At 35.9% G+C, this 26278-nt stretch overlaps 1 protein-coding gene across 1 annotated transcript in view; it reads left to right on the forward strand.

The window, feature by feature from the left end:
• Positions 1 to 26278, forward strand: part of IGF1 (insulin like growth factor 1) — a 59186-nt gene that overhangs the window by 15789 nt on the left and 17119 nt on the right. Inside the window, exon 3 of the mRNA XM_009465846.2 lies at positions 23734 to 23915. Within this exon, the coding sequence (XP_009464121.1) occupies positions 23734 to 23915 (182 nt within the window). The remainder of the gene's footprint in view (positions 1 to 23733; positions 23916 to 26278) is intronic.

The raw sequence follows: 26278 nt of genomic DNA on the forward strand, positions 1-26278 counted from the left end.
CAAGATGAAGACTAATAAAATGAGCAGAATTCATAACTGGTGGTATTCTTATTGTCTGCTGCTCTTTTCAAATAGACATTTATACTCTGATATGAAACAGATGAAGCTCTGATCTGTGAAAAAAGAGCAAATTTTTTTTTAATAAATCAGGTTTGAACCTCCCATCAAGAATCAAATAACCTGCAAGAGATTTTGAATGCAAAACAATTATCTCTGAATTATGAAACAGATGGGAGTGGCCTTGGGTTTTTTTAGGATATAACATTAAAAAAAGTGTATATTTGCACTTTCACATGGCAGAGAAAAGTGAGACATTGTGAAGGAAAAGCTGATATGTAGTATAATAAAGACAGGACAAAGATGATACCAAAGAAGGGGAAAATAGTGGTGTTAATAATGCAGGCTGGCCCTGTCCAGGAGTAACTTTACTTCATAATCCACAATCAGGAGTCCATGGATACTTACTCAAGGTTATCTGTTAACTTCAATTGGCTTTGGCTCAGTGCACTGAGAATAGTGTGAGTTAATTTGAAGAATTCTCCATTCTCACTAAAGAAAACATTGATCATTGATTTTCCTAGGTCTTTTGGCCATAAGTATCATTGCAACACAAATATTTTCCCTTGACTGGATGCCCACTGGTTTCTAACTAGTCATCTGTTTTTCCTAAGAATTACCAGCTGAACTTCTGATATTTTTCCTTCTGTGTTGTAAATATAGCAAATAGAGGCTCTTTTGAGCAATCAATAGATACTACTTGTGCCTGATTTGAAAAGGGTACATGCATGTCAAAAACCTCATTTTTAACTTTCATTCAAGCCAACCTGAAAGGTTCGTAGTGTAATTTTAAAGTTCATCTACCATTCATAGTACAAACTATTAAAAATTATCAATTCTTCACACATAAGTGTTTGCTGAAGTGCCTAAACTGGTCCTGATTTTGTGGCAGGTACATGGCTACATCTAAAAAACTGAACACTAACTTTTTAACTAAGTGTTAATCTATTTTATAAAATTAGTATGAGTCTCATGAAAAGTCAGTGAGACCTTGGAGGCTCCCAAAGGCAGATTTTCAATCGTTTTTAGGCACTGAAGAGGCAGATGGACACTCAAGAGATTTTTCAAAAGCAGACATCTATCTAATCTCCACTGAAATCAATGATAGGTGGTCCCAGGCAGTTGGTTTTTTTTAATCCTTCTAGGCATCTGCTTGTGTTTTTAGTTGCCTCAGCATCTTTGGAAATAAGAGTCAGGGTCCTTAGCTACTTGTCTAAATTTTGCTTATGGATCTTATTGACTACTTGTGAAAAATCTATCACTATTAAAAGCTCTTTAAAATAAGAATTGGCGTAATGACTTGGCTTCCTCTCTGACGTTAAACATACTAATACGCTTAGTATGAAATCTTCTTATTTCTTGCATAAATATATGAGGCATCAGATGAAAGCTAATAATTTCCCAAGTGAGCTAAAAATAATGAAGGCTGAACTTGAATAAATATTCTAAGAGGCATTCTGGAACAGGCAGTGGTTAATAAGTACTGTAAATGCTACCTTTCTACTAACCTCATTTACAAAATGCCAAAGCCTAAACATGGACCTCAAACAATACAGGATAAAGATCGAATATGAGAAAAATTATAATCATTGCAGGAAGTTGGAGATAATGCATATTTTATTGTTTGTCTTGTGACCAGCAAAATATAATTTAAAACCTCTCAAACTTCTTTAGGATGTCTTATTTTGGAGTTTCATGTACTTACAACTTAGACCTAGTCTCCACTGTAATGAGACCATCTGACAGCAAATTTACTGCAATAATTCTAAATACATTGTAATATAAAGAGTAAGAGAATCTACAGGTTTTATTAAAAAGTATTAGTTTGTGTAACCACAAATAATGCAGGAATGTATGAATTCAACACATTTTTTAAACATGTGCTGCAACTCAAACAGAAGAGCTTAATGAAAGAACTAGTGATTTAAGCTGTGGTCTTAAGAATCCCTTAAAATCAGGGAATATTAGCCTTCATTTTGGTCACAGGCCAATCAGTTTTATGTTATGATGTAGTCCATCACTAAATGACTACAGTCTTTAACAAAAAATTGTATCCATAGTTATGCAGGATGCACACTGCTTGGCAGAAGGAAAAAATCAAATATTTATTCTGTCTTCACTATGTAATGGGTGGTCTCATGCCCTATTGACTTCCAAGATCCAAACACTGCAGACAATAAGAATTAATATTTTCCTCATAAACTCCTCTAGAGTGCTCATCATAGAAGTATTTGATTGCAGCTCTCAGACAAATACATTATACCCTACAATTTCTCAGGAAATCATCTGTTTCTCTGAGCATTTGTAAGTTTTTTCCCTAGTGATTGCATATCCAACTAGAGATGCCAAGGAGTTTTTTTGCAAAGTAATTTTAACATTTCTGCTGGTACTTTGTATGTTCAAAACAGAATGCAAAAGTCAATGAATTTAACCTAGAGATACAGTGAAGTAGTACTTTCCATTTATACAGGGGAAACTGAAGCAAAAAGGTGAAAGCAGATTTTAAAACATGCAGCTGCAAGTGTGCCACTTGCTCAAAAGCAGCTTCAGCATATACCCTATCCTAGCTGAGCTAACAAAGCACTTTTGCCAAGAGAGCTGGAAACAAAAGCAATGTAATCTTCCTCTCTTTCTGTTCAGATCTAAGCACCTTTCATCATTCATTCATCATTTTATGACGTGTTAGCAGAGACCACCAGTTTATTTCTCAACAGTCACTGTAAAAACATAATGTTTTTCACATACCAAACTTTGTTGGCAATGGACAGTAATCTACTAAATAAAAAGCCACTTTGTATGTCAATTTGGTTTTTTTCTTTTTTTCCCCACTCTGCATCACGATATTGTATGCAACACTTGGAAAACTGTTTGTTCTGAACAACCTAAACAGATAAATATTATTTTGTTGGTCAAGTCCATCCTAACTGCCCTTAATTCGACTTTTTTCAGACAAAGGAACTGATAGGTTATCATTGCCATATTATCAGTATAGATTGATAATATTTCGATGAAGTTTTCATTTTGCTGTTTCCCTGTAGTCTCAGGAGATGGAGAGATGTCTGGAAAAACTAAGACCTAATTTGTATCAACAGTAGTTTGTTTTCTTGCTGAAACAACTATAATCACAGAAAACTTGCGGCTGATGTAGGCAGTTGAAATCTGAAAGTCCCATTGTTCCTTATTTTGAGCCAGTACAGAAAACCCATCTTTTCTTTGAATGACCTCTACCTCTTTGGTTAGTGTTATATCCTGATGCTATGTTGAAAGCAGAGTCATAATGTTGTTTTAAAGTACTGCTTTGAATTCTTTTTAGACACATTTAAAGTATAGTAATTTAGCTGATGGCTGCTTGTTTTCAGTGCAGCCAGTGAGAAAGCAAGCAATCCAATGACCCCAAGTTCACTGAGATTGCTGGAAAATAAAAACAAGGGTTTGGAAGGCCAGTGCTTCAACACATAAAGAAATATATTGAATACTTCAAAAGATATAAAATTCTTAGAACTGTTGGACAGGCTTCTGTGTGTGAACTTTCCTGTCCAAGTGGCATTGCTAAATACCATGACACCAATCAGAGGGCTGACATCATGTTGTTGTGTAACTCATAACCATAGCAATGTCACTTTTAAAAATGCATTATATGTGCATTCAGCAGCTTAAAATCTCAGCTGTGTCAGATGTTAAATAAAGTACAATTCAGGAGATTTATTTTGAAATATGAGCTCTTTATATTTTTTTTATAAGGGGAAAAGAAAATGTACAGCTTGTTAAGCCAATGTTAACACTGGAAGCTTGGATTTGAACAACAGACACAGTCAGAACAGCTTTCATCACCAATATCACTCATAGTGATATAGTCTGGTAAGAGAGCTAATCCTGATTATTTTAATGGATGACAATAACCTTGAGCTTTTACATTACAAATGGGCCACAATGCACCTAAATGTATGCAGTCAATAAATAGCATAGTACTCCCAAATTGCTGAGTAAATAGTCTATCTATCAGTCCAAGTTAACTTAGTATATGTTAGGCCTGACAACTATAAGCAATGGAGAACAGCATGTAACAGAAACTGGGAATGTAATCCTCCTCTTCTTCAAACCTAAGCACCCTTCCAAAGAATCATTAGCCTCTTTCTGCTCTCACTGGAGTGACAGAAATTGCCTCATTGTGAGCTGCAGAAATTCCAGAGTAGCTGCTGTGCAGGGCAGTAGCAAAGCACTGACCAAGAATAGTTCTTGTTGCCAAGTGGCTGGTGATAAACAGAATTCAGTACTGCCAGGTACTAGTAAAGGCAATGACACGTACCCTTTGCCTCAAGTGACATGCGGTCGGGAGTATCTGCTGTTATTTGTTACCTGTCCTTTTAGAATATTAGTATATTGGAGCTGTAAACCAGAGGCACTATGCTAGACTGATTGTCCCTTCATGTGATCACAGTCATCAGCAGTGGTGTAATGTAGCCATTGCCCTCTTGATAATCCACTGAGGAGACCACTAACACTGTCTTTGTGACGCATAAAAATAGGAAATAAAGGCTTACTATACCCCATGCGCTGCATAATATTCAATGAGTTTTGAGGCTATGCTTTCACAAGGTAAGGAATGATACACCCCACATAACACCGTCATCTGGGGTAGACTGTATTACAGCTTCTTTGGAAAAGATAAATGGACCTGAATTTTTCTGGTGACAAATAACAAGACCACCATCTGGTCTTTCAACACTTGGCAATTATAACTGCTACTTAAAGTGCACAAGAATTCTGGACACAGAGTACTTCCAGTATGAAACCCACAGTCACTTGATTTCTTGATATGCTGCATAAGATGATCTTGTTGCTAACCAATTTCTCATATGTACAGAAAACTTATTTATAAATTTTGCACCCATAAAAAGAAATGGTGAGATGTTGAAATGTATGAGTCCAGCAGTACACAATTATGGCTAACACAGTCCCTTTCTTTGCAAGCCGTGAATCCAGAAATGACCTCCAAATACGAGAAGCCTAATTGGTATAAACTCTCTCTCACCTTTTATATTTCAGAGGACAGACAAAGTGCTTCTGTAGATAGGCAATGGATAAAGAATAAAGCAGCTGGGAGGGCTATGACTATTTCTAGCTCTGGGACTAACTAGCTTACATAACCTTGAACAAACCAATTTTGTCTGTATTTGTCTTACTTTCACCGTGTGTGAAAATGAGGCAATGATGTTTATTCACCTTTTAAATGCTTTTGAAATCCCTTGATTCAAGTAACCATTCAGATCCATCCAAATACTATTTTTTAGAAGCTCACCCATATTTAACTCAATCACTGGAAGGGTTAAAGTTTTAAGCAAAATGCCACATTGCAGTAAGGATGATAAATTATAGGGAATAGTCTATCAGACTTAGGAAGACAGTTCAGTAAATACAATAAAAATGGATCTGTTTACATAAGCGATAAAAACTGGCTACTACTATCAAACTAGAAGTTAATATATGCCATATTACTGCAGAGAATCCCTCAAACCGTTTTTAAACAATACTATAACAGTTACATAAAACTTAATGGCAAGTTAAGTAGATCACCCCAGCAGGCCCTCTGCTTACTGCAAGTATATGGCACTGAGTTCATAGGTTACTTGAGACTTATTCTCCCAGCCAAACGAGTCAAACAATAACACTTCTAGGCGCTGAAACACTTTTCCTTGGATTTCAGCAGAAGCAGATGTGGGACTGACTACACACTGAACAAAAAGAATATTTTTAAAAGGGAATGGCAGCAAAAACATAAGCTCAGCTTGCAGTTTATCTGTAATCATCCTAGCCTTTCACCTTGACACTCACTTTCTAATATAACCGTCTTCATCTGAAGATCAGTGCAAAGCTTCAATAAATTGGAAGCTCATTTCTTCATGTGTGCTTCAGATTCCTCTGCTAAACAAATTGGTGCAGTGTTTCAATCTTCATTTTACTTTGGGGTGTAAGATCTGAGTCATCATCATTTAATGTTCTCCAAGCCTCCAGCTCGTGTTTTCTGTTTTTCTTCCTGGATGTGTCATAACAACTGAATTGTACCACCCCAGTAAAATGGTTAAGACTAGCAGACATCTGCCAGCAACAAAATACTGTGTTCTCACTCTAATTCCCCACACATTCCACTTTTCACACCACTTTTCTTGCATCCTCTCAATAAAGTGGTAGAGCCTAGTAAGCAATTTCTTTTCATTCTCCACAACATTCTGCCAATGCTAACACAGAGATGAGACAATAAATCAAAAGTGTTGCCTCAGAGAAGAGTGCACTTGCCTTGTATGCTCTTTTCCTAGCCCTGTTTCTACCAATATTCCCATGAGGTTAACTTCCCTGAAGTCAGTGACTTCCCTGTAGGTAGGATAGCTGTCAGTTCTGGGTCAATACTGTGTTAATGAACTGTGAAGGTATTATTTTTCAGAATTTCTAAGTAATTTTGATTTGGGAAAGTCAGTTGAGAAAAGTTGTACTCTTTCAAATTTAATAGAAACCCTGTTCAAAAGTTCCCAGTATTCTTAAGGCAGGAACAATAGAAAAAAAATCCCTTAGTCTGAGCTTTGAAATATCCATCATTAATTTAAAGGAGTCAATACTCTAGTATTTTTCTTTTAAAAGCAGTCATTATACGGCACAATTGCATGCAGAAGAAAAGAAAGCGAGAATTAGCAGTAAGAGAAAGGTGCTACAAGCAAGGCAGAAAAATTTCATCTGGAAAGAGTTAAAAAGGATGAATCAAAAGAAAACATAATTTAAGAGAGAGGAGCCTTTAAAAGTTGCTAGTAAAGTTCTGTATTTGGCAGCTACCTTACCTGAACTAGGACTTTGATTCCTTTGAGGGTGAATCATGTTTGAACCAGGTTTCAAGGACAGTTCTGCTCTCACAAACGCACAGTACATGCAACTGTGTCCAATTTTTCTTACCAGATTGGGGTTGGGCAGTGACTGCACCGTGTACTAGCAATTGCATGTCAGTGGATAGCTGTGTAAGTATCAATCTTGCAGTCCTGGTTAGCACAGACTGTGAAGCAGACTGTGAAGCATCTCTATAGAAATACCCACACCAGATCACCTAACCACAAAGTAGCCCCATCTCATTTAACTTCAATCTCAGAAGAATCCAAGAAAAAACTGTTTTTAAGAAAAACCTCACCTCAATATTCAGTTGGGTAAATGTCAATATCAGATAGCAGGTTCAGTTACAGTAGCAGTAACAAATGATAGCAGCCATTCTAAAGAGCAAGAGAGTTGCCAGGTGATAACTCCTTGAAATTATCGTGAGCGGGATATAAAAAGAAAAACACTTGCAGCAGCCCGACTCTTCAGAGAACTGAACCGGTAAATACTTATACTGGACTGATAAATACCTATACCTACCTTTACTGATAAATACCTCAGAACCTTGGAAATTTGCAATTTTTAGGTGAATTTCCACATGCAGGACACAAGTGCACATATTTGAACCAAAGTAATTTCCTTTTTGCCTCCTCCCCAAAGTCCACCTTCACATCATGGAAGCACAAGGGTTATCCAGTAAAACAGCCATACACTTCAGAGAAGAGGGGGTTACATTTTAATAGGAGCAAAACCATGTGGCTTCTAATCTTATTGTTTGAAATGACTCAATGGTTTTAGCTGCACTTTTCTCTCGCCCATTGCTTTACAATAAGAAAACAAAAAAACTCAAAAACTTAGCAAAGATGCACAATGCACAAAACCTGAAATCTAGACAGTTAAGGATTGGTTAAGTTATAACAACGTTAAGGCAGAGATTAATATTAGAAAGTGTCAGGCAATCTGAAGTTTAGCTGTTGTTACCTGTTCCAACTATTAGTGTCAATGGCAATATTATGGAGCCAAAGAATCATAATTTATATGTATGATTACCAAACTTTGTGTTCTGCTGCTCAGTTGATGATAATGTTACAGAATATTTAGTTTGCTTTTGCAGAAGTATTTAATTTTCAAACGCTTATATGTACTTTGTGCAATAAGACAGGATGAACTGTTCTTTAGGGATTGGGCTGCCCCTCACTGATTCCAGCTTGAGCTATACCAGATGCCATATAGCCCATCCAGAAGAGCTAACTCTTAATCTTTCTTCTTCTACATCCACTAAATACGACTTTATATAATTGCACCAGAGCACTGAGACAATAATGAATGAATGGTCCATGAAGAATTCTGGAGAGGTTTCAGCAATTTCTGTAAGGAAATGAGTCAAAATGAATCTGAGCAAGATAGAGAACATGGTGTAATAATGTCTGGTTTCTTCTGAATAAAAAGGAAGAACAAGTGTCCTATCACTGATATTTTATCTTGAGCCAGTATGGTGTCTAATGTGAAAATTTACAATGTGAAATAATAAAGGAAGAACGTCTGTTCTATTAGGAAACAAATACAGTACTCAATAATTACTACCAGCTTCAACACTAAAATGTTAACAATATGTTTGAATTTTTAAAGACTGCATTTCTTAGCAGTTTTACAGCATATCACTTTGAAAGACCTTGTAGATACTTGCCAGATGTGATACAGTGGTAGAGGAACACTACAGCAGAGAGCTTATTTATCCTTAGATCACCCAACTCTTTTTCTCTCAAACCAGAGAAATGACTTCTGAATTTCTTAATGATCTTGGAAGATAAACATTGAAAATTAGTAGAACTAGAAATTACTATATTAAAAGGAGTATTATATTCATTAATTCTCATGCTAAGAACATAAACCTTTCCTAAGTCCTACTTATCAGTACAATGACGTCATCCTGGAGTAGGGGAAAGGATAATCTTCCTTGTTGCTGCATTATTGAAGAATGGCAAGGAGTTCTGATAAATATACTGCTCATCGTGCATATAAGTTTAATTACAACCAATACTAAACAGCCTTTTACATAAGATGGAACATGTTGTGGATTTTAAAAGCCATATATTATTTTCTATATTTCTAGTATCTTTTCTCCTACAACACAGTAATATGTTCCAAGCATTTTTCAGTGCTTTCTGTCTGCTCTTTGCCTTCACTCCACCAGCTGTCACTCCAGTGACGTTTCCCAAGCATGAAGCTGACAAAGAGCAGGGGAGGGCTTAAGTGCTTAAGCTGTGGAGATCAGTAGCAATATTTTAATGTATCAGCATAACTCAGCATTTGGCGAACAATTTCTGATATTGTTACTTGAACGGACAACAGCATTTACTACACAACCTGTCACACTGAATACGGTTCAGTTATTTTAGAAACTTAAAAGGTTACTGAAGTGGAGCACACAGCTATTTTGTCTGTAACTTTGCTGATTTTCTACCATAATACTTCATTTAAACTACAAATTGAGAAAGCCCAGACTGATTAATACTAAGAAATTTCTGTATAGACAATTAAGAAAACTTTTCATAATGCAGAAAAGAGGCCAAAGGACAGAGTACAGGACAGATATTTGACCAAGTGTTTTACTTCCTGATTTGCACATCTTCACTACCAATTTATTTTTCAAATTCCAGAACTGTATTTACAGGTCAAAACTATCTGAAATTGTAATCTAAAAAAAGTCAAGAGAAGTTATCACACGGGGGTGCCTTCCTCCAACAGTTAAGCTTTCTTCTCTACTTTCTAGTTTTTGTCTGTTATTTGAGCCACTGTAGTCCAAGATCCAAATACTGACAGGAAAAACTACTGCAACATGCAGAGGTAACGTAAGCATAGTGACCGTAGTTTTAGGAATCATCCAAGATAAGATTTCCAGTTTGCCAGCTGGCTTGATTATGGCATTTACCATTCCCATGTGTATGTATAAACTGAACAGGGAGAGAATCTTAACCTCTCTTTGTTCAGAAATAGTTCCACAGTGTTTCCGTTCTTCCTACATTATGTGGTAAAAAGAAGGGAAAATTATCACAAGCCACTCTGCTACTGCTCATGTGGTGGCAATATCATGATATGCAGAAGTAATTTCTGTGAAGCGAAGACACAGTGAGCCTGTTACACCCTATAGTGCAGGCATACCCTTACGCTGCAGCATGTTTCCACTGCTCTGACTTGTAGGTGCTGCCACACTGCTAACCAAGTGTGAAGGAGCCCTCTAGTGTAAAAAAGAAACTGAACTTACCCCCCATATTTTGCACACAAATAACACAGCAAAACAATGACTACAATGCCACTGTCAGTCTCCAGGCATTCCAGCAACACATGCTGGCCAAAAGATGCAACAACTATAAAACCTCCTGGATCTCAACACTAAGGAAAAAAAGGTATATGTACTTACGGCTTGTCTTAATGGGTGTTACCGATAATGTGATTTCAGGGCTAGTGTGTGACTGGCCATAAAACTGGTCTTAATTGAAAAAGGAATCAAAAAACTTGAGAATGATGCAGAAATAAACTGCAGTCCCTGTCAGATAAATATTTTGTTTTAAGTTTTCAGTAGACCTTGACCTTAAGAACAACTGATAAAAATTGATAAAAATTTAAAGGACAGAAAGTCTTTTTGTAAACCCTGTGTACTAGGGTAAATTTTATGTATTATGTGCTGAACACTCAAATCTTCCAGAGGCATAGCCAGTTTGCTCTATAATATAAACAATATCCAGGAAATTCCAGTGCTTGGATCTATTTACTAGTGATATGGCTTCATTAAAACAGCTCCATCTCTGTCTCATATGATAGAGAAAAAAAATTCTCTATATGTCACTACAGCATGTAATTCATGTAATATAATCACATAATGTATACAGTTGGAGACACAAGAAGCCATTGGAGAGGCAGCATATGCCTCCGTGGTACCTGTAGTATTCTAAGAAGACGCTGCATAGTAGCTGTTGGCAAAAGATCACAGTCATGCAAGTAGAGAGAGACAGACACATAGAGAGAGAAAGACAGAGATTCGGGCCCATAATATGCAGCTATTTCCTGCATCGAAACTTTTGGTTTATGCTTTGTATCACTAAGATTAGAAAAAAATAGCAAGGATGATGTTTATGTTGATTGTATTTTATTGTCACTAATTCTAAATGAGATATATGTTAAATTTATCTGGGCTAAAACCAATATTGTTCTGAAGTTGTATAGAGAAAACCATATGCAATAGTTCATTTTTGTGTTTTTAATCTTCAGAGTGATCACAGTTGATTGCATAGCAGTTTTATGATGTTGGATGGAAAGTCAAAACAATTATGAAGTTCAAATTGATAACAACTTATTTAATGCCCTGCTGTCTAACTGCTAGAGGGATAAACAAAGAATACCTAGAATGCTGGAATGAGTTTAGGAAATTCATTAGAAAAGTTATGAAGTGATATTAGAAGAAGACAAGAAGTAATGCATGAGCGGCATAAGCAACTGGCAGATGAGGAGAGACTGCAAATAATTAAGCAAAATCACAGGAGATGCAGTTTAGATAATCATTTAGAAGCAAAGAAGAGAAAACTGAGACCCATTTTAGACAAACAGAATTGTAAAAGTGACCTCATTTTACTTCCATTTAGGATTTTATCCTGGATGCTGACCTGAAACTTTTCTGAATTTCACAAATGGGGAAAGTGAGTTCTGCAAAAATTAAAGTGTCATCCTCATTAAGGCCCTTACACTGGAAATCTGATGTGAACAGCCACTCTCACTAAACTTGCTGAACTTCTCACTTCCGGACAGGCTGCACAGCCTCCTTGGGTTATTTTGGCACCTCCTTTTCTGGCTAGCAAAGAGGAGTTCAGAGGAATGCAAAATGAAAAACAAGGGGGAAAAGATTAATCCAACTTTCCCAAACCACAGAAAACTTGCATTTGGTATACATTTTGACCAAAGCTTCAGTGAGAGCAATGGTCATATTTTATCCAAAAATCACTCTCCATGGAAAGAACTCTAAAAAGTTTTGGTACAGAAGGACTAAGAGAAAGAATTATTGTACTGCTGACATCTACACCCACACTCAAAGTATATAAATACTAAAAGTGCAGGAGGTTGCAAGTATTATCACAATTATGCAATAACACTTTTAGGAGGCAGAGTCAGAGGAAATTGTATAGATTATTCCACTTTTTAATGACATTTGAGTGGCTAATGCCAAAGTTAATTTGAATATGTTATTTAAAAAAATAGACTTTTTAACTACACATTTATAATATCTGAAAATGACTTAACCTCCCCTGGACATTTGCACATTCCTTTAGTTATATTGAATTAGTTAGAAGAAGCAAAGAAGAAGAAATTACAAGGATTTTGGTGTTTTGGTGTTTTTTTGTGTGGAAGTATTGTTTTCTATCCTATTTGATCTGGCTTATGTATATCTATATCAGATTTAATTGTAGGATTAACTGCAATTAACTATTTAAGGATAGTTATTTGAAAATATTTATGATCTTATTAAGTCAAATTTTGGGTACCAACAGAATATGCCTGAACATAGTTTTCCTTGTACATCTTGACTCTTAATGTCATATTTGAATACTGGATTATTAATTTCAAATACAGCTAAGTAACTCGTAACTACAGAACTAAGTATCTAAAGACTCACAACAAAAATATTTGAAAAGGCCTTAATACTGATCCCTATGTCCAAGAAATATCTTCAGACACGACTCAGAATCTATGCTTCCAGATGATCAAAAGCTCTCTTCAAAGTCCTCCAGGCTTTGAGATTTATTAGCATTTAAAGGAATAAAAATTGAACGATAGGTGTTGAAAGCTTGAGAATTAAAAATGGCTGCACTTCATAGGAATTACTTGGTTCTACTTTCTCATTTTCTGTGACACAATGTAAGCCCTCCACTGGCCAAGTATACTTAAGACAGAGGGTTTTTTTCATTTTTTTCATTTTTTCATTTTTCCACAGGATTTTCTTTTTTTTAAAACAACCACCATAGCTCCTGAGCTCCTGAGGGATAGGCTCAGCCTGATGAAGTGGATGTCATGATGTGCAAAAACACTGGCCCAGCATGGGAAGAATGATTCTGTAGACTGAAGCACATCTAACAGAGTTAGCATTTACAGAGTCACCATTAAGCTTACACATTAGTACACCAATAAGATAAATGAAAAAGTTTACACCACTGTAAGCGTAATTATTCATCATACTTCTTTTCTGCTGAACTGGATTCCCTTGCTTAAATGATTGTGGATGCACAAAGTTGTGGCTCAAAAGAAGTCAGTGAGCACATGGAATTTAAAAGCCAGATCAACTTCAACATTACGACAGCCCTTTTAAAGTTTATAGTATTCCAGCATGATCCACAGAACAAACCTAGTGAAACAAAAGGACAGCAAGATTGCTAAATAAGAGAAGCCACTGAAAAACATCTTTAACTGATGTGGAGGTTTCAATCATTAATCAAGTCTAAACAAGTTGGAAAGGAAATAGTAAAAGAAAGGAATAACTGGTTACTTAGAAAAACTTCTCTTTAAATGGTAATGAACTTTTAAAACCTTTGAACTTCCCTGAAAAGGCCATTGAAACTTAGCAAGTGAGAACTTAAAAAAAATCTACTCAGAAACCACATTCTGTTTTAAAAACTGTGACTGGAGAGGGCATTGTCAGCCCTGTAAAAGAAGGATTACTTCCTATTTGCTTCATCAACCAACTTCACTGCCTATAAGCACTTCTGTTTTCAACAGTCCTACAGAAATTGTAGTTCTGGTATTTAAGATGTTATACTGGAACTAATTTCTCCCTGCACTATACCAATGTTCCTTTATAATCCCCTTGAATGTCTTCAGCAATAACAAGGTGAGCTGAATGGTCAAGGAGAGCAAGAGTAGTTTCATTTATTATTCAGCACTGACTTCTTTTTCTTTATGTTCCTGTCACTAGAACTGATTCTCCCAGCTCCTATTGCAGTATTAAATCTCTAAAGAATGGAGCTACAAATGGTAGAAAACCAGTGTCAGTGAAAAGTAAATCAAGCATAACAGTATATTTTAGCTAGGTTTATTTCTGGTTTTGTTTCCAGACACAACTCACTGTCCATTTCTCATCCCAATGACTTCATCCTCACTCCCTAATGACTATGTACTCCACTGGAAAGTTTCACTTTTTCTTTTATCTCATTAGACAAGTTTAACAGGAGCATCATGACCTCAAAGGAATGTTTAATTTCAAAATTAGATTTTTACATGCCCTACTGACTCAAAAATAAGGTTAAAGGAAGACAAGTATATTGTTGAAGCATTGGCCTGGTGCTTATGTTGATGTAGGTTTCGTTCCTGGCACTGTCACAGCCTTCTGCTGTGCAAATAGTTGATAGCTAGGTTCCATAAATATTACTCAAATTAAGTACTATCTTTCTCTGGAAAGAGCTCTCTTAATTTAGGATAAAGTACTGTTTAACATCAGTGAAGATATAAAAGAATGTGTCTCTTAATCTTTCTGTCTTAATTCCCTTTCTGAATGTAGTGGTTAATTTGCCCTTGCTAATCAGGAATCTTGTAAGTCAATCTTCGCAAGTAAAAGTATCCCAATATGCCAAAAGTAGCAGACAATCAAAAATAAGTTTTCTGGAAAATAATTCAACTTTGAAATATTGTCCATAAGAAAACTACACGCTGGACTTTTATCAAAAGCATTAAGTCATCTTAGCATGCTTGAAGTAATTTTTGAAGTAATTAATGTCATTCTGACTTGTACAGAAAGGTTCAATAACTGAAAGTCTAAACAAGATTCAGACAATAATACACAGGTACAAAGTTGACGCTTGTTTATTCCTTATGCTCTGTTGCTGCATCATTGTACAAGGTTGGATGCTTCTTGCTGACAAAGCTCTCAGCAATGATATCAGATCTTACTAAACAGAGCTTATAGCACATTAAAGTAAGAGTAAATCCAAAGTAAAGTAAGAGTAAATCCACTGAAGTTAACTGCGTTAGACAAATACAAAACTAGTGTAAGTGAGAAGCAAGCCAGGCCCATACTGATATCTTCTTTCTCCTTCCTGCTTTCTTTTCTACTGTCACACTTGTTTCTAATAAGGGAATGAAAATTGTCGACCTCCATAGTAGACAAGATGACAGTGGCCTGCACTCAACTGCTTACCCTCCTGTAAGTGCTACTGCTGTATCAATAGAAATAAAAATTGTAACGTGTCAATAGGTGCACTCCTGGATAGTGTAAAGGGTATTAGACAGGAGTCATTTAATGCAACAGCCACTCACACCTTCTGCCTCTAACCAGATGATGATTCCAAAATGCAAGAACAAGAGTACCATGTTTGTCATTTGTTTTCATTTCTCAGAATACAGCTGAGAAAGACTACCTATAGAGATAAAAATCTTGATCACACAGTGCAAAGCAATGTACTGCTTGTTATATGGTCAGTGGCATTAACCACATAACAATCATTCTGCTTCACATTGTACATCAGTATTCTTTTGTTCTTACCTCCTTCAAGGAATCACATCACATCCATTCCCTGCAAATCTCTCTAGATGCCACTAAGATAGTATTTACTCACTGAAGTGTAAGTTTAGAAGAAAAAGCAAGTGACTGGTCATTATCAGCCTGATGCAAAGCCTACTAAGGGCAATGGAAGTCTTTTCATTGATTTTAATAGACCTTGGATCAGGTTATATGTAAGTAGCTTCTGGCACCTGATTCCCCAGGACATAACCCTGACTGCACTAAAAGATTTCCCAGTGACTTCAGTGATGCTAGGATTTCACCCAGTTATGGTTTTTGCATTGTTATTCATTTGGTAATCCAAATAAAAGGCAGTTTTACATTGGTTATGGGATAAGAAGGGTATGAAAGGTCCTGACATGATTGATCATCCTTCCGCCACACAGAAGGGTAAGCAGTAATTATTTACTGTGAGAGCATATACAAGGAGAGAATGTATTTTCACTATGGATGGATGACTGTATTACCATTGTCCTCCTTCGTGCACTACAGGGGGCAGTATTCAAATGTAACAAAGACCTACTGGTTTCCAGTTATCTTGTCCTAAACCCTGATAAACCTGGCTATTCTTGCAACAGTGAATTTCTTTCCAGCAAAGCATTTCCCTTGCCAAAGTATATATTTTTTGGCAGCATCTGGCACTTTCCAGCCCTGGAATCTGACGTAGGCTTGTAAATTGTGCTAGGTTGGCAACGTTTTCACCCTCTAGAGCACTGAATTGGTGTAAAATAATACATTATATTGTTTCCCACTCTTTCTGCTATTTTTTTTCCTCAAAAGAATTCTAAACTCTGAAATTTCCGTTTCATATCCCAGTGCAATACTCACAAAACTATAGGTCTTTCTATTCACAAGTTGCAACTGGCTTAGGAACTACTGTGTGAAGCATAATGGCTCTATCACATGCTTAGTGTACTTAATGGCCTCCAAAGCAGCCGTTCCATAAAAAAGGCAGAGTACAGTGCAGCTATATGTGAGAGGAAATTGTTACAAGTGCTGTACTTTGGAAATAAGTTTAGGGAAAGAGGAGATTTTTTTTCCAATTAAATACACAATGAAGACAAAAAATGCTTCTGAAAGCATATTTCTAGAGGAAAAAAATACCTTCTTCAACTGTGTGGCAGACTAAATAAACACAGACATAAAAATTAAAAATTAAGACACCTTTTGGAATAAATCTACATTTGTTGGTTAACTGACTTTAAAGAAGTGAAATTATTATTTTACTCTCCATTTGAAACATCAAAGAGTTTTCATTTTTTCATAAGGTGCAGCTTATAAATCTTAGTTATTCAGGAAAAACACTCTGTGAAGTCTTGTTAGATTTGTCCTATAGATCAGTACTAACTGAGTGTCTATGTTTTCCCAGTCTTACTCACCTAGAATTTCAGAGCAATGAGCAAATATCTTCTTGCCTTAGACTCGGTAATTAATGCAATCCAGTATTCCACAAAGCAGTAGCTCTAGTGCACTATCTCAATATTAACAAATGCATATGCTTTCATAAAGATTTTACTTGTGCATACTGATAAAGCTTATCCTCTATTCTCATGCATATTAAATTAGACTTCAGAGCTAGAGCACCCATTCATTGAGCATTTATAAATGCTAATATATGCTCATTTTGATGAATACAAACAAAAATCAGCCTAAGCATAATTATTTTTTGGCACTAACAAAACATTGAAGGAAAATGGAAGCTAAATATTAAATATTGTAGCTTCAAAATGCATGCAACTTGTTTACATGAAAATCAGATTGCCTACTTTGCAACGTTTAAAGCTTGAGGTATTTCTGTTAAGGGACTTTACAACAGTTCACAAGATTTGTTGTTTGCTTGTTTGTTTGTTTGCTTTAGCAGTTCATAGAAGTATCAAAATACAGGCATTTCCTGCTGATTGAACATTGATTCATAATTTTCCAAATACAGACTTGAAATTCCAGAGTACCCTTAAGACGTTTTACCAATATAACATTAAACCATTTGTCTAAGATCACAAGGAGATGAAAAGTGATATCAACAATCTCTTATTTTGCATATGTATGTATTTATAATGCAAAAATAGACAAGAATACTAGCCTGATATACAGAACACAGTTGAAGAGGTATGGAGATACATAATGAAACAGTAGACTGGCTGGTATGCTTTTTAGAACAATCTGTGTCATTATATTTAATTGTTAAAAGGGAAATAAAAGAGAAAAAGAGAATGGCTTTGTACTCCACCAGTAACATATATTTTGTGATTTAGAATAAATCACTTTCAATGGAATTAATTATCTTTGAGTTCAGTTACCTAGAAGAAGTTGTGCGTATACTCTAAGAATAGATCAAGTAGCTTATTCTGTAGTTGATGAAAGAACATGGGCTCTTTCAGAGGACAAGGATTCATTTCATCTTAAGCAAAGTATTCAAAACAGGAATAAGTCACTCCCAGACACACCTCTTGTTGACTTGACTATCTTAAACTAGATCCCTAATTTTCAGACAGTAAAGGTGAGTAAGATGAATCTCAAACTCAGCATCCCTAGTCTTCTGTGCCACCACAAGGCAGATAGTACATGCAACTTAAGAATACTCCAACCACTATCTCCCAGTCTGCATCTAGCATACAGGATGCGCTTGCTCAGTTACTACGTTGTAATGTAGCACCGCAGACTCTCAACCTTGTCGTTCAGGCCACAGAGAAACTCTGTCTGACCGACCTACTGCCTCTTAGTATGCACACATACATCCAGATACTGCAAGCTACAAACTGGACATAATGGTAAATGAGAAAAAAAGGTTTGTCATCACACTTCTCTGGAGGATCCCTCACAGAGGTACCCCAAAACTGCTATCAATGCTTCAAAACTGTACAAATTATATTACCCTGATATTTTGATGTAAACTTTTTGAGTTTCTCAGTACAAGATTACAGTACACTAATAGGTCAATAATCTTTCACATTACTTTAAAAGCTGCAGTTATAGCTGAAGATTGACTCTAATAGTAGGTTAGGAATAAATTCACTGTTTTTCAGATTTATGATCTTTTTCTGAATTACAGTCTAAATGGCTTTCTGGGGTTCTACTGCTAAGCTAAAAATGACACTATGTATGTACCTCCAACATAAAGAGTCACATAAAAGCTCCAAGGACACTTTATCCCAGTTCTTCCTAGAGTCCTCTAAACAGTAGCTTAGCTTTGTGTTTATCCTGGGCTATTTCTCATGTAATTTCTTACGTTAATGCTACAAGAGTAGATTATAATTCTCCACAGAATGCCTAGGTAGTTTGACAATTGAAACTTCTATAGTCCACCTACACCAGTGCTTCTCACATTGAAACCATCAGTAGAGCAGAACTAATGGCAGCACGCATGAGATATTTTGGAGGGAAGGCAGGGAACAAAGAAATCAAGCACAAACAAGCTCTGCTGAATTACTCCACTGACTTCGCATTATTTAAAGGGAAGTGCTGTTAGTACAGAAGCTAGCTGTTTAACTATTGGAATTCTGTACCTTGGCCTGCTTTCAGGGGACTTCAGAACAGCGTGACTAGACTTTGTATCTGCTTGTAGGACATGGAAAGAAATATTCACATATTTGGTGCAGTAGATTAAATGAGAGCCAAAAATTCTATTAAGTAGACTTTGACCTACATGATATGAAACCTCTTTTGAGCTAGCAACTGACAAAAAAGGAGAGAAACCTCCAAGGAAATCAGTGTACGTCAGCAAAAAGGAATGCCTAGGGCTGTTATATGTCCACAGGCAGCACTTTGAAGGTTGAATAAATATAAGGAACTTTTTGATAACAGCTGGAAGGCAGCACTCAAATTGTGTCAGAAAGATGAGAAAGGACTATATGGGTGCCCAGTATACTGACACAGCAGGATCAGTCAGTATTGTAAGGCAATATGATAAAAAAAATTAAGGAACAGAAAACTGGTATTAAATGTGCAGAACCACCAGCCATTTATTTACTAATATGGATTTTGGTCTAGAAATTGACTTAAGTGCTTAGTTATGTCAGTCCCTATGTAGGAGAGCACTCAGGCATGTGCTTACGGCTGAATATGTGCTTTAATCCAACAGACCATGTAGGAGCTTGAACATTTGCCTAGATCTAAGTGCATACTTTGGTAACTTGGTGAACTGGGACCACCTGATCCTGCAGTCCTTCCAGAATAAGATGGGTCAAATACTGATAATATCTGTAGAAGTGATAGTATCTCCTTGTAATTCTTTATCTCATCTTTGTCTGTGATAGCATCTTTTGTATACTGCAGCATTTGAGAGGACAGCAGCAATTTAAAATCTATTGGTTTAAAATTAATTTAGACATCAGATACTTCTCAAGAGTAGAGTCCAGAATCATGATTACTGAAAAAGAATATTTTTTCCTATTTTTTTCTATTTGTTTGCTCTATCTGTCATACAGCACTTTAAGTAATATAAATTCCTATTTTATACTAATTTTAAGTATACTTGATTGCTTAGGTCTTTCAAATACCTTGGGAAAACTATTTTTTAAAGAAAAAAAATAAAACCATTTGACTTCACAATACTAATGTTATCTTTTTGTGAAGGATGAGCATTTAGTATGCCATGTAATACATGAATATTTAAGTCTATAAATAAATGTCAAGTTTCTTTGCTGACCACATCACTGATGTGTTAGTGACTCCATGCCAAACTTGTTACCATACAGTTTTTTTTAAAAAAGCTATAAGATATTATATCCTCCTTCATAAAGTTATTATTCTGTCAGAAAGAAGAATAACTCATAGAAGTCTTTGGCCTGACTACAATAAAAATAATTTTGAAATATACTGGGATTTTCACCTGAAAGATTCCAGAACTCAGGATTTGTATTAACTATTTATGCATATGATAGTGCAGGAGAAATGTTGCTACTGATTACTAAATAAGGCAGGCAATACTTCTTGGGTTATTCCAGGTATTTTATCAACTTTATAAGTGATTAAATTCAGACACGGAAAGGTAAAATAACTTCCATGTAGTCACACAAGATAATAGCTACATGAGAATAAAACTCAGAATTGACAACTTCCAACTAACAAAAAATTGTAAGTTCCTGCTTGACTTATTGGGAAGGCATCATACACAAATAAATGAGTGATGTTATTTAAAGTTAGAGTACATGGCTCTAGTTCCTCTACTTTATGTACCGTCAAAGAAAAATGAAATGGATTCCTGTTGAAATGACTGTATTTACCAAAAAGTCATGAATTTCATACAAGAAGTGATACTGATAAACTGGCAGAACACTATGTAACCCATTGCATGTCACTGTTTTATCTTATGTCTTGAGTAAAAAATAATTAAGGAAAGAAAGCATCAGATTATATAATTGAGCTAAATTTGAAATAACAAAATACAAGCAATACTGTATAAGTACAGTTTCAACACAGACAAACTGGAAAGAGCTATTGATTGTTAAAGCAAATGAAAGATTTTCCAAAAACAAATTACCTCTACCAACCAGTTTATCTTTGGCTTTAATCATGACAAAGCTAAACGTTAACCATATTAAACAACAAAATTTTGAGACGTTACAAACTTTACATTTCATTGACTATTTCCTTTATAACCCCTTCATATACCAATGGATGCCATAAAAAATGCCACTATCAGTCAATAGACATTTATAGTCTTGCTACTCATGGAAGGAATATTTCTGCTATCAAGTTCTGTTGTTAACTCATGGAAGTTCCTGGCCAACACATTTCATCCTATTGATTCTAAATTTTGTCACCTAGAGGTAATATTATCTACCTAGCATGAATGTCATGGAGAACTAACACTTGTAAGATTCTTAGAAGTGCAAAATATTGCTAATCCTGAAATCTTCTATTGGATTGATAGAATTTTTTTTAATAGGTAACTTCTTTTCTAGATAGAAAGTTCATGATAAGCCAGATGAAACTTACCAATGAACTGTCCACCCTTATTTTTACTATTAGCAGTAGCCAGGGAATCAACCAAACCTCTATGCCTGTTAGCTGTTATGAAATACCATTTAAAGGAAAATTCTTGAACAGAAGCTTTTGAGTGTGTTTGCTTATGAAAAATTGGCAGAGTGAGAAAAGAAAGGTAAGCTTAACTATTCAACTATTTGTACCTACAGTTCAGCTGGATCTATTAGGAAGAGTTACACCTGCATATCCAGGAACATAATTTGCCCTTCCATGTTTTAAATGGGAGCAAGACAAAACGTGGAACAGCTCTCGGTATCCCGCACAGTAATGACGCTCCACATTTTAACATGATTGCTAAATTTTTAAAGTATTAGGCTAAGACAACCTGATTAACAGACTTCAGAAGAATCTCCAGGGAAAAGCTTGCACTTTATATTATAATTCAGTGAGTGAAAATAGTCTGGAAAAAAACCCCAAAACTCTGTGTCTTAATATTTATAATACTTTTCAGTGATACACAGAAAACAACACACACAGAGACAAATCAAAATATTACTGTAATCTATTCCTGGCTTGCTGTTCTGTTTAGTTTTATGAAACAAATAATTTAGCAGGCAATGTACAGTATAGAGGCCCTCAGTGGATTGCAATATACTAAGTAAGCATGTTTTTCTTTTTGTTAATTTATAGTCCCTGGAAAAAAAGACATTTAAAAACCTGTTGTCTGGGTTTACAAAGCTCATAGGGATAGTTAGTTCTTAGCTGACTGTATTGCTGGCTAAAATGTTAGACATACTTTACCACTAGAGGTCTTTTCATTTACGGATGTACTAAGGCCTCAAGGGTTCTTCATCAGTGGGCATATGTTTTAATCACAGAGCATTGCAAAATGCAGTGTTGTCTTCAAATTGACAACTGCAGGACAAGTATATGGATATTAACCTAGAATTTGCTGTATAAGCATTAGAGGCAATAATTACCCAAAGATAAACTGATTTTTCATCTTTTCTGATACCCTTATCATTTCTCTAGCTTGAGTAATTTCTTAAAATGTAAAATCCTGCCAAACTCTGTGAATTACAGATTTTTGGTCTCAGTGATAAAACTAAAGGGGAAAAAAAAAAAAAAAAGGCAAGAAAAAAAAATTGGTAGAGCTGACTGAATTGAGTTACTTCATTTTTTGGCTCTTGGTGCAATTTTCTTTCCTTTTTTCCATACTTTTGGATTCTTAACCAATGTGGATCGTTCTGTAAATGGAAACATTTAATGCTGAAAATGTCAAAATAAAACATTTATTCTCTTCAGATTTTTACTGTCTGGAACCAAATTCTACCAGAATTTTAAAATAGATGTAGTAAGTAAGCAACTACTTATTTTTGTGAATTTACTGTTCCTTCATTTCTAGTTAGTCATAACAGGGCAACTGCACATCCAACTGGGTTGCATACAAACAAGCCCAGGAAATAATGGGGCTGCAATCTTTGCATAGTACAGCAGAGAAATCAACAGTTGCTAAAGAAATCATAAATCACTGAAAAAGAAAAGGAGAGTGTAAGAGTTCTATGAATGAAAATGTCACGCTTTACTGGAGCTGAGAGAAAAATGCAAAACATTCGCCAGTCACTTGATTGTTTCTACAGATGCCCAGTGCAAACACAAAACACAGGAAAGACCACGTTATGTCAGTTCCATTTCCTGTCTTGTGCAAAGCTGTAGAATATAAAATCTTCTGCTTTTATCTATTCCATCAACCATCTTCCTATTTTTGCTGCATTTCATTGATTACTTATTTCCTGCTTCCCACTAGTTTTTGAGCTTGCAGATCTTACAGCCTGTGCAGTGGTATACAGTATTTGTTTCCCCTTTGGAACACATTCTGACTTCACGTAGTGTCTCAGTGTAGCCTTTTTCATTAGAAAATTGTTGCCTACAACACAGGCATGATCTATGATCTTTAAACACCAGCTACGTCAGTCAGCTCAACAATCAATTTTCATCCAAAAGCTAAAGGGGAAATTTCCTTTGCAAGGCTTCTAAATGCCAGATTTCAACTTCCTTCCTCTCAATTTTCAATGCCAAGACAGTCCAAGAAAATCTTTTAATAATACTTTTCTAAGAAGATATAATTTTGCTCAAATGCTTAAATAGCAACCACCCATAGACAGAGATCAAAGCTGGCCATTTCCAGGAATATCTTTCAAAGCTGTATCTGAGAACAGGGTCATAGAATAGATGCACACAGGCAGCCTCTACAACTGTAATTGGTGATTCAGTTAAAATAATGCAACTTAATATGATTGCTGCTGAGATCTTTGCATTTTCTTTCTAACATAAAAACTTTCCATTTGTGTTTTGAATAGGTAAGCCTACAGGGTATGGATCCAGCAGTAGACGCTTACACCACAAGGGAATAGTGGATGAATGCTGCTTCCAGAGTTGTGACCTGAGGAGGCTGGAGATGTATTGTGCTCCAATAAAGCCACCTAAATCTGCACGCTCTGTACGTGCTCAGCGCCACACTGATATGCCAAAAGCACAAAAGGTAGGCCAGGCTGGAAAATAAAAACCAACAACAAAAAACCCCCAAAACCCACCCTACCTATTTTAGGGAAGGAAAATTCTGTCAAGGCTGGTAACATAGCAAACAACTGACGTGTTCTGCCTAGTAGGGACACTGCAATTTAGTGGGTTTTTGGAAAACAGTGTCTGTGGTAGGAAATAAGTAGGAAATCGTGTGTTCTATCTCACCTCTCAGAACACTGAATAAAAGATGGAATTGCTAAGCTAGTAGTGGTGAGGCTTTATCCTGCTACTGGGTAGTAAATGACAAGTACTCACATCATCCAATCATAAATAGCACCTAAGACTTCTTTCAAAAGAGAAACCAAACGCTGAATGTTTAACAACTGATCTATACAGAACCTCCTCACTCATCCTTCCTTTTCAGGAAGGGGTAGAGTCAGTGATGAAGAGGGTAAAACACAGCTCTTCTGTTATTCATTTTAGATGTAAATGAACAAATTTGTTTTTCTTTCCTCATTTTTTTTAATTTATCAGAACTAAATTAACTTGATAGTCACTGCAATCATTACATACTTCATTTTAACTATTTAATGTTTAATATGTATATTTTCCAAACACTTCAAATATTCATTAGTATTATTTGTATAGTTCTGGAGTTCAGAGTATCCAGATTTTTGTTCCTGTCATACTAGATATACTGTACATATATGTAGTTAAATTTCACCTTTCCTCAACAGAGCCTATAGTTCAGAAAACCCACCCTTAGGCTAGGCTACCATTAAGCTCATTTCCAACTGGCTCTCCTGTTTGAGTTCTGAACATCTGTTTTACATGTTATCTGTCATCTGCTGTAAGCCTCTAGTGATATATTTTATTGCTGTTGACCCTGTCTGTCCTACACATATGTTGGCCCCACTCCTGCAGTTATCTGAAATTTTTTTCTTAAAAGAAATGGAACTGCTTGAAATCCTAGGATTTCATAGGAAGTCAGGAAACTAGCACTATATACTAATTTCCTTAATATCATCTTTATGAAAAGAACAATTGTAATCGTTCCAGCATCCATTTCTTTTCCATAAATCAATCCGTAGAATGGAATCCTTTCACCTCTTCCTCAAAAGTTTTCAACCTTCTAAAGTACTGGCTGTATGATTCTTCCTAGGAAGTATCACCTTAGCCATGAACATCTCAAAAGGCACATCTGACAAGTGAAGTGTTCTTCAGGTAGAGCTCAACTATAGACAAAAAAACCCTGTGGTTTATTCCTGTCTGGGCACACATATATTTAAGCCTTGTGGGAAAAGAAGAAAACAGGCTTGGCCAGTAATATGTGTGTTCCTTCCCATATTTGTTGTTAAGGGGATGGGTAAAGCGTTCTGTAACTTCAAGTAAAAGGAGACAAGATACCTGCCAGCTTTCTGGTGGATCTCCACACCACTTTCCTTGGAGGGCTAAGGAATGATGTCATTCTTTAGGCAGCTGTCCTCTTTCTGTTCAAAAGATAGGCAGGAAAACACTTTTCTTACAAACAGGAAGGAACAGAAGAAAGGCCTTGCATCTTTCTGCAGCAGCAGTGTGCAAGAGGGGATACTGGAAGAAGAAAAAAATTAGAAGGAGTATGTAGTAATTGAGAGAACCTAGCTGCAGAAGAAATCACCCAGGAAATTAAAAGGAGAAAAAATCAAGAGGTGAAAAGGGCAGTAAAAGGACAAGGAGGAGCAGAGGAAAAGAAAGGGGAGGGAATTAGATCAAAGAGGCTGAGAAGATGAAAAATGTTGAAGAACTGAATGAACCGTGGTGCATCACACAGAACAGAGAGAATTTTGAGAAAAGGAGAGAGAAAATAAAATTGAAAAATCAATATAAAAAAACCCAACACCTTTAAAGAAAATGTATGGGAAAAGGAGGAGAGAGGTGAATAGAAGCAGAAAAATCATAAATGTTTCTTCATGGAAACTTGGTGATTAACAGAAATCTGATGGGAAAAGCAAACTGATTTTTTTCTTAATATCTGTGGAAATTAGATTGAGGAAACAACAATACAGAAGGGACAGGAGAAACTGCCAGTCAGATTTATGATAGGTAAAAGGAAAATACAGGCAAGGGAAGAGAAGGAAAACAGAATTCATTAAGAAAAACTCTATATGAAAAAGCTCTGGTACATATTCTCATGTAATTATTATTTCTTTCTTTTTTCTTTTTGCAGTCAGCTGTACATGCCTCCATTAAGAAAGACAATGCTATGTTCATACTTTCTTCTTTGGCTAGACTCCCCCAATATGAATGCATTTAGCTAATTCATAGTGTTGATAAGTCACTGATTTTAATTAAAAAATAATTATACTAAAGTTAAATTATTTTCAGTTGAGCCATTTTTTCCAC

The sequence above is a fragment of the Nipponia nippon genome, unplaced genomic scaffold (genome assembly GCF_047370975.1).
Source record: "Nipponia nippon isolate SJK-2023a ecotype South Korea unplaced genomic scaffold, ASM4737097v1 scaffold_3, whole genome shotgun sequence".
Classification (NCBI taxonomy): Eukaryota; Metazoa; Chordata; class Aves; order Pelecaniformes; family Threskiornithidae; genus Nipponia; species Nipponia nippon.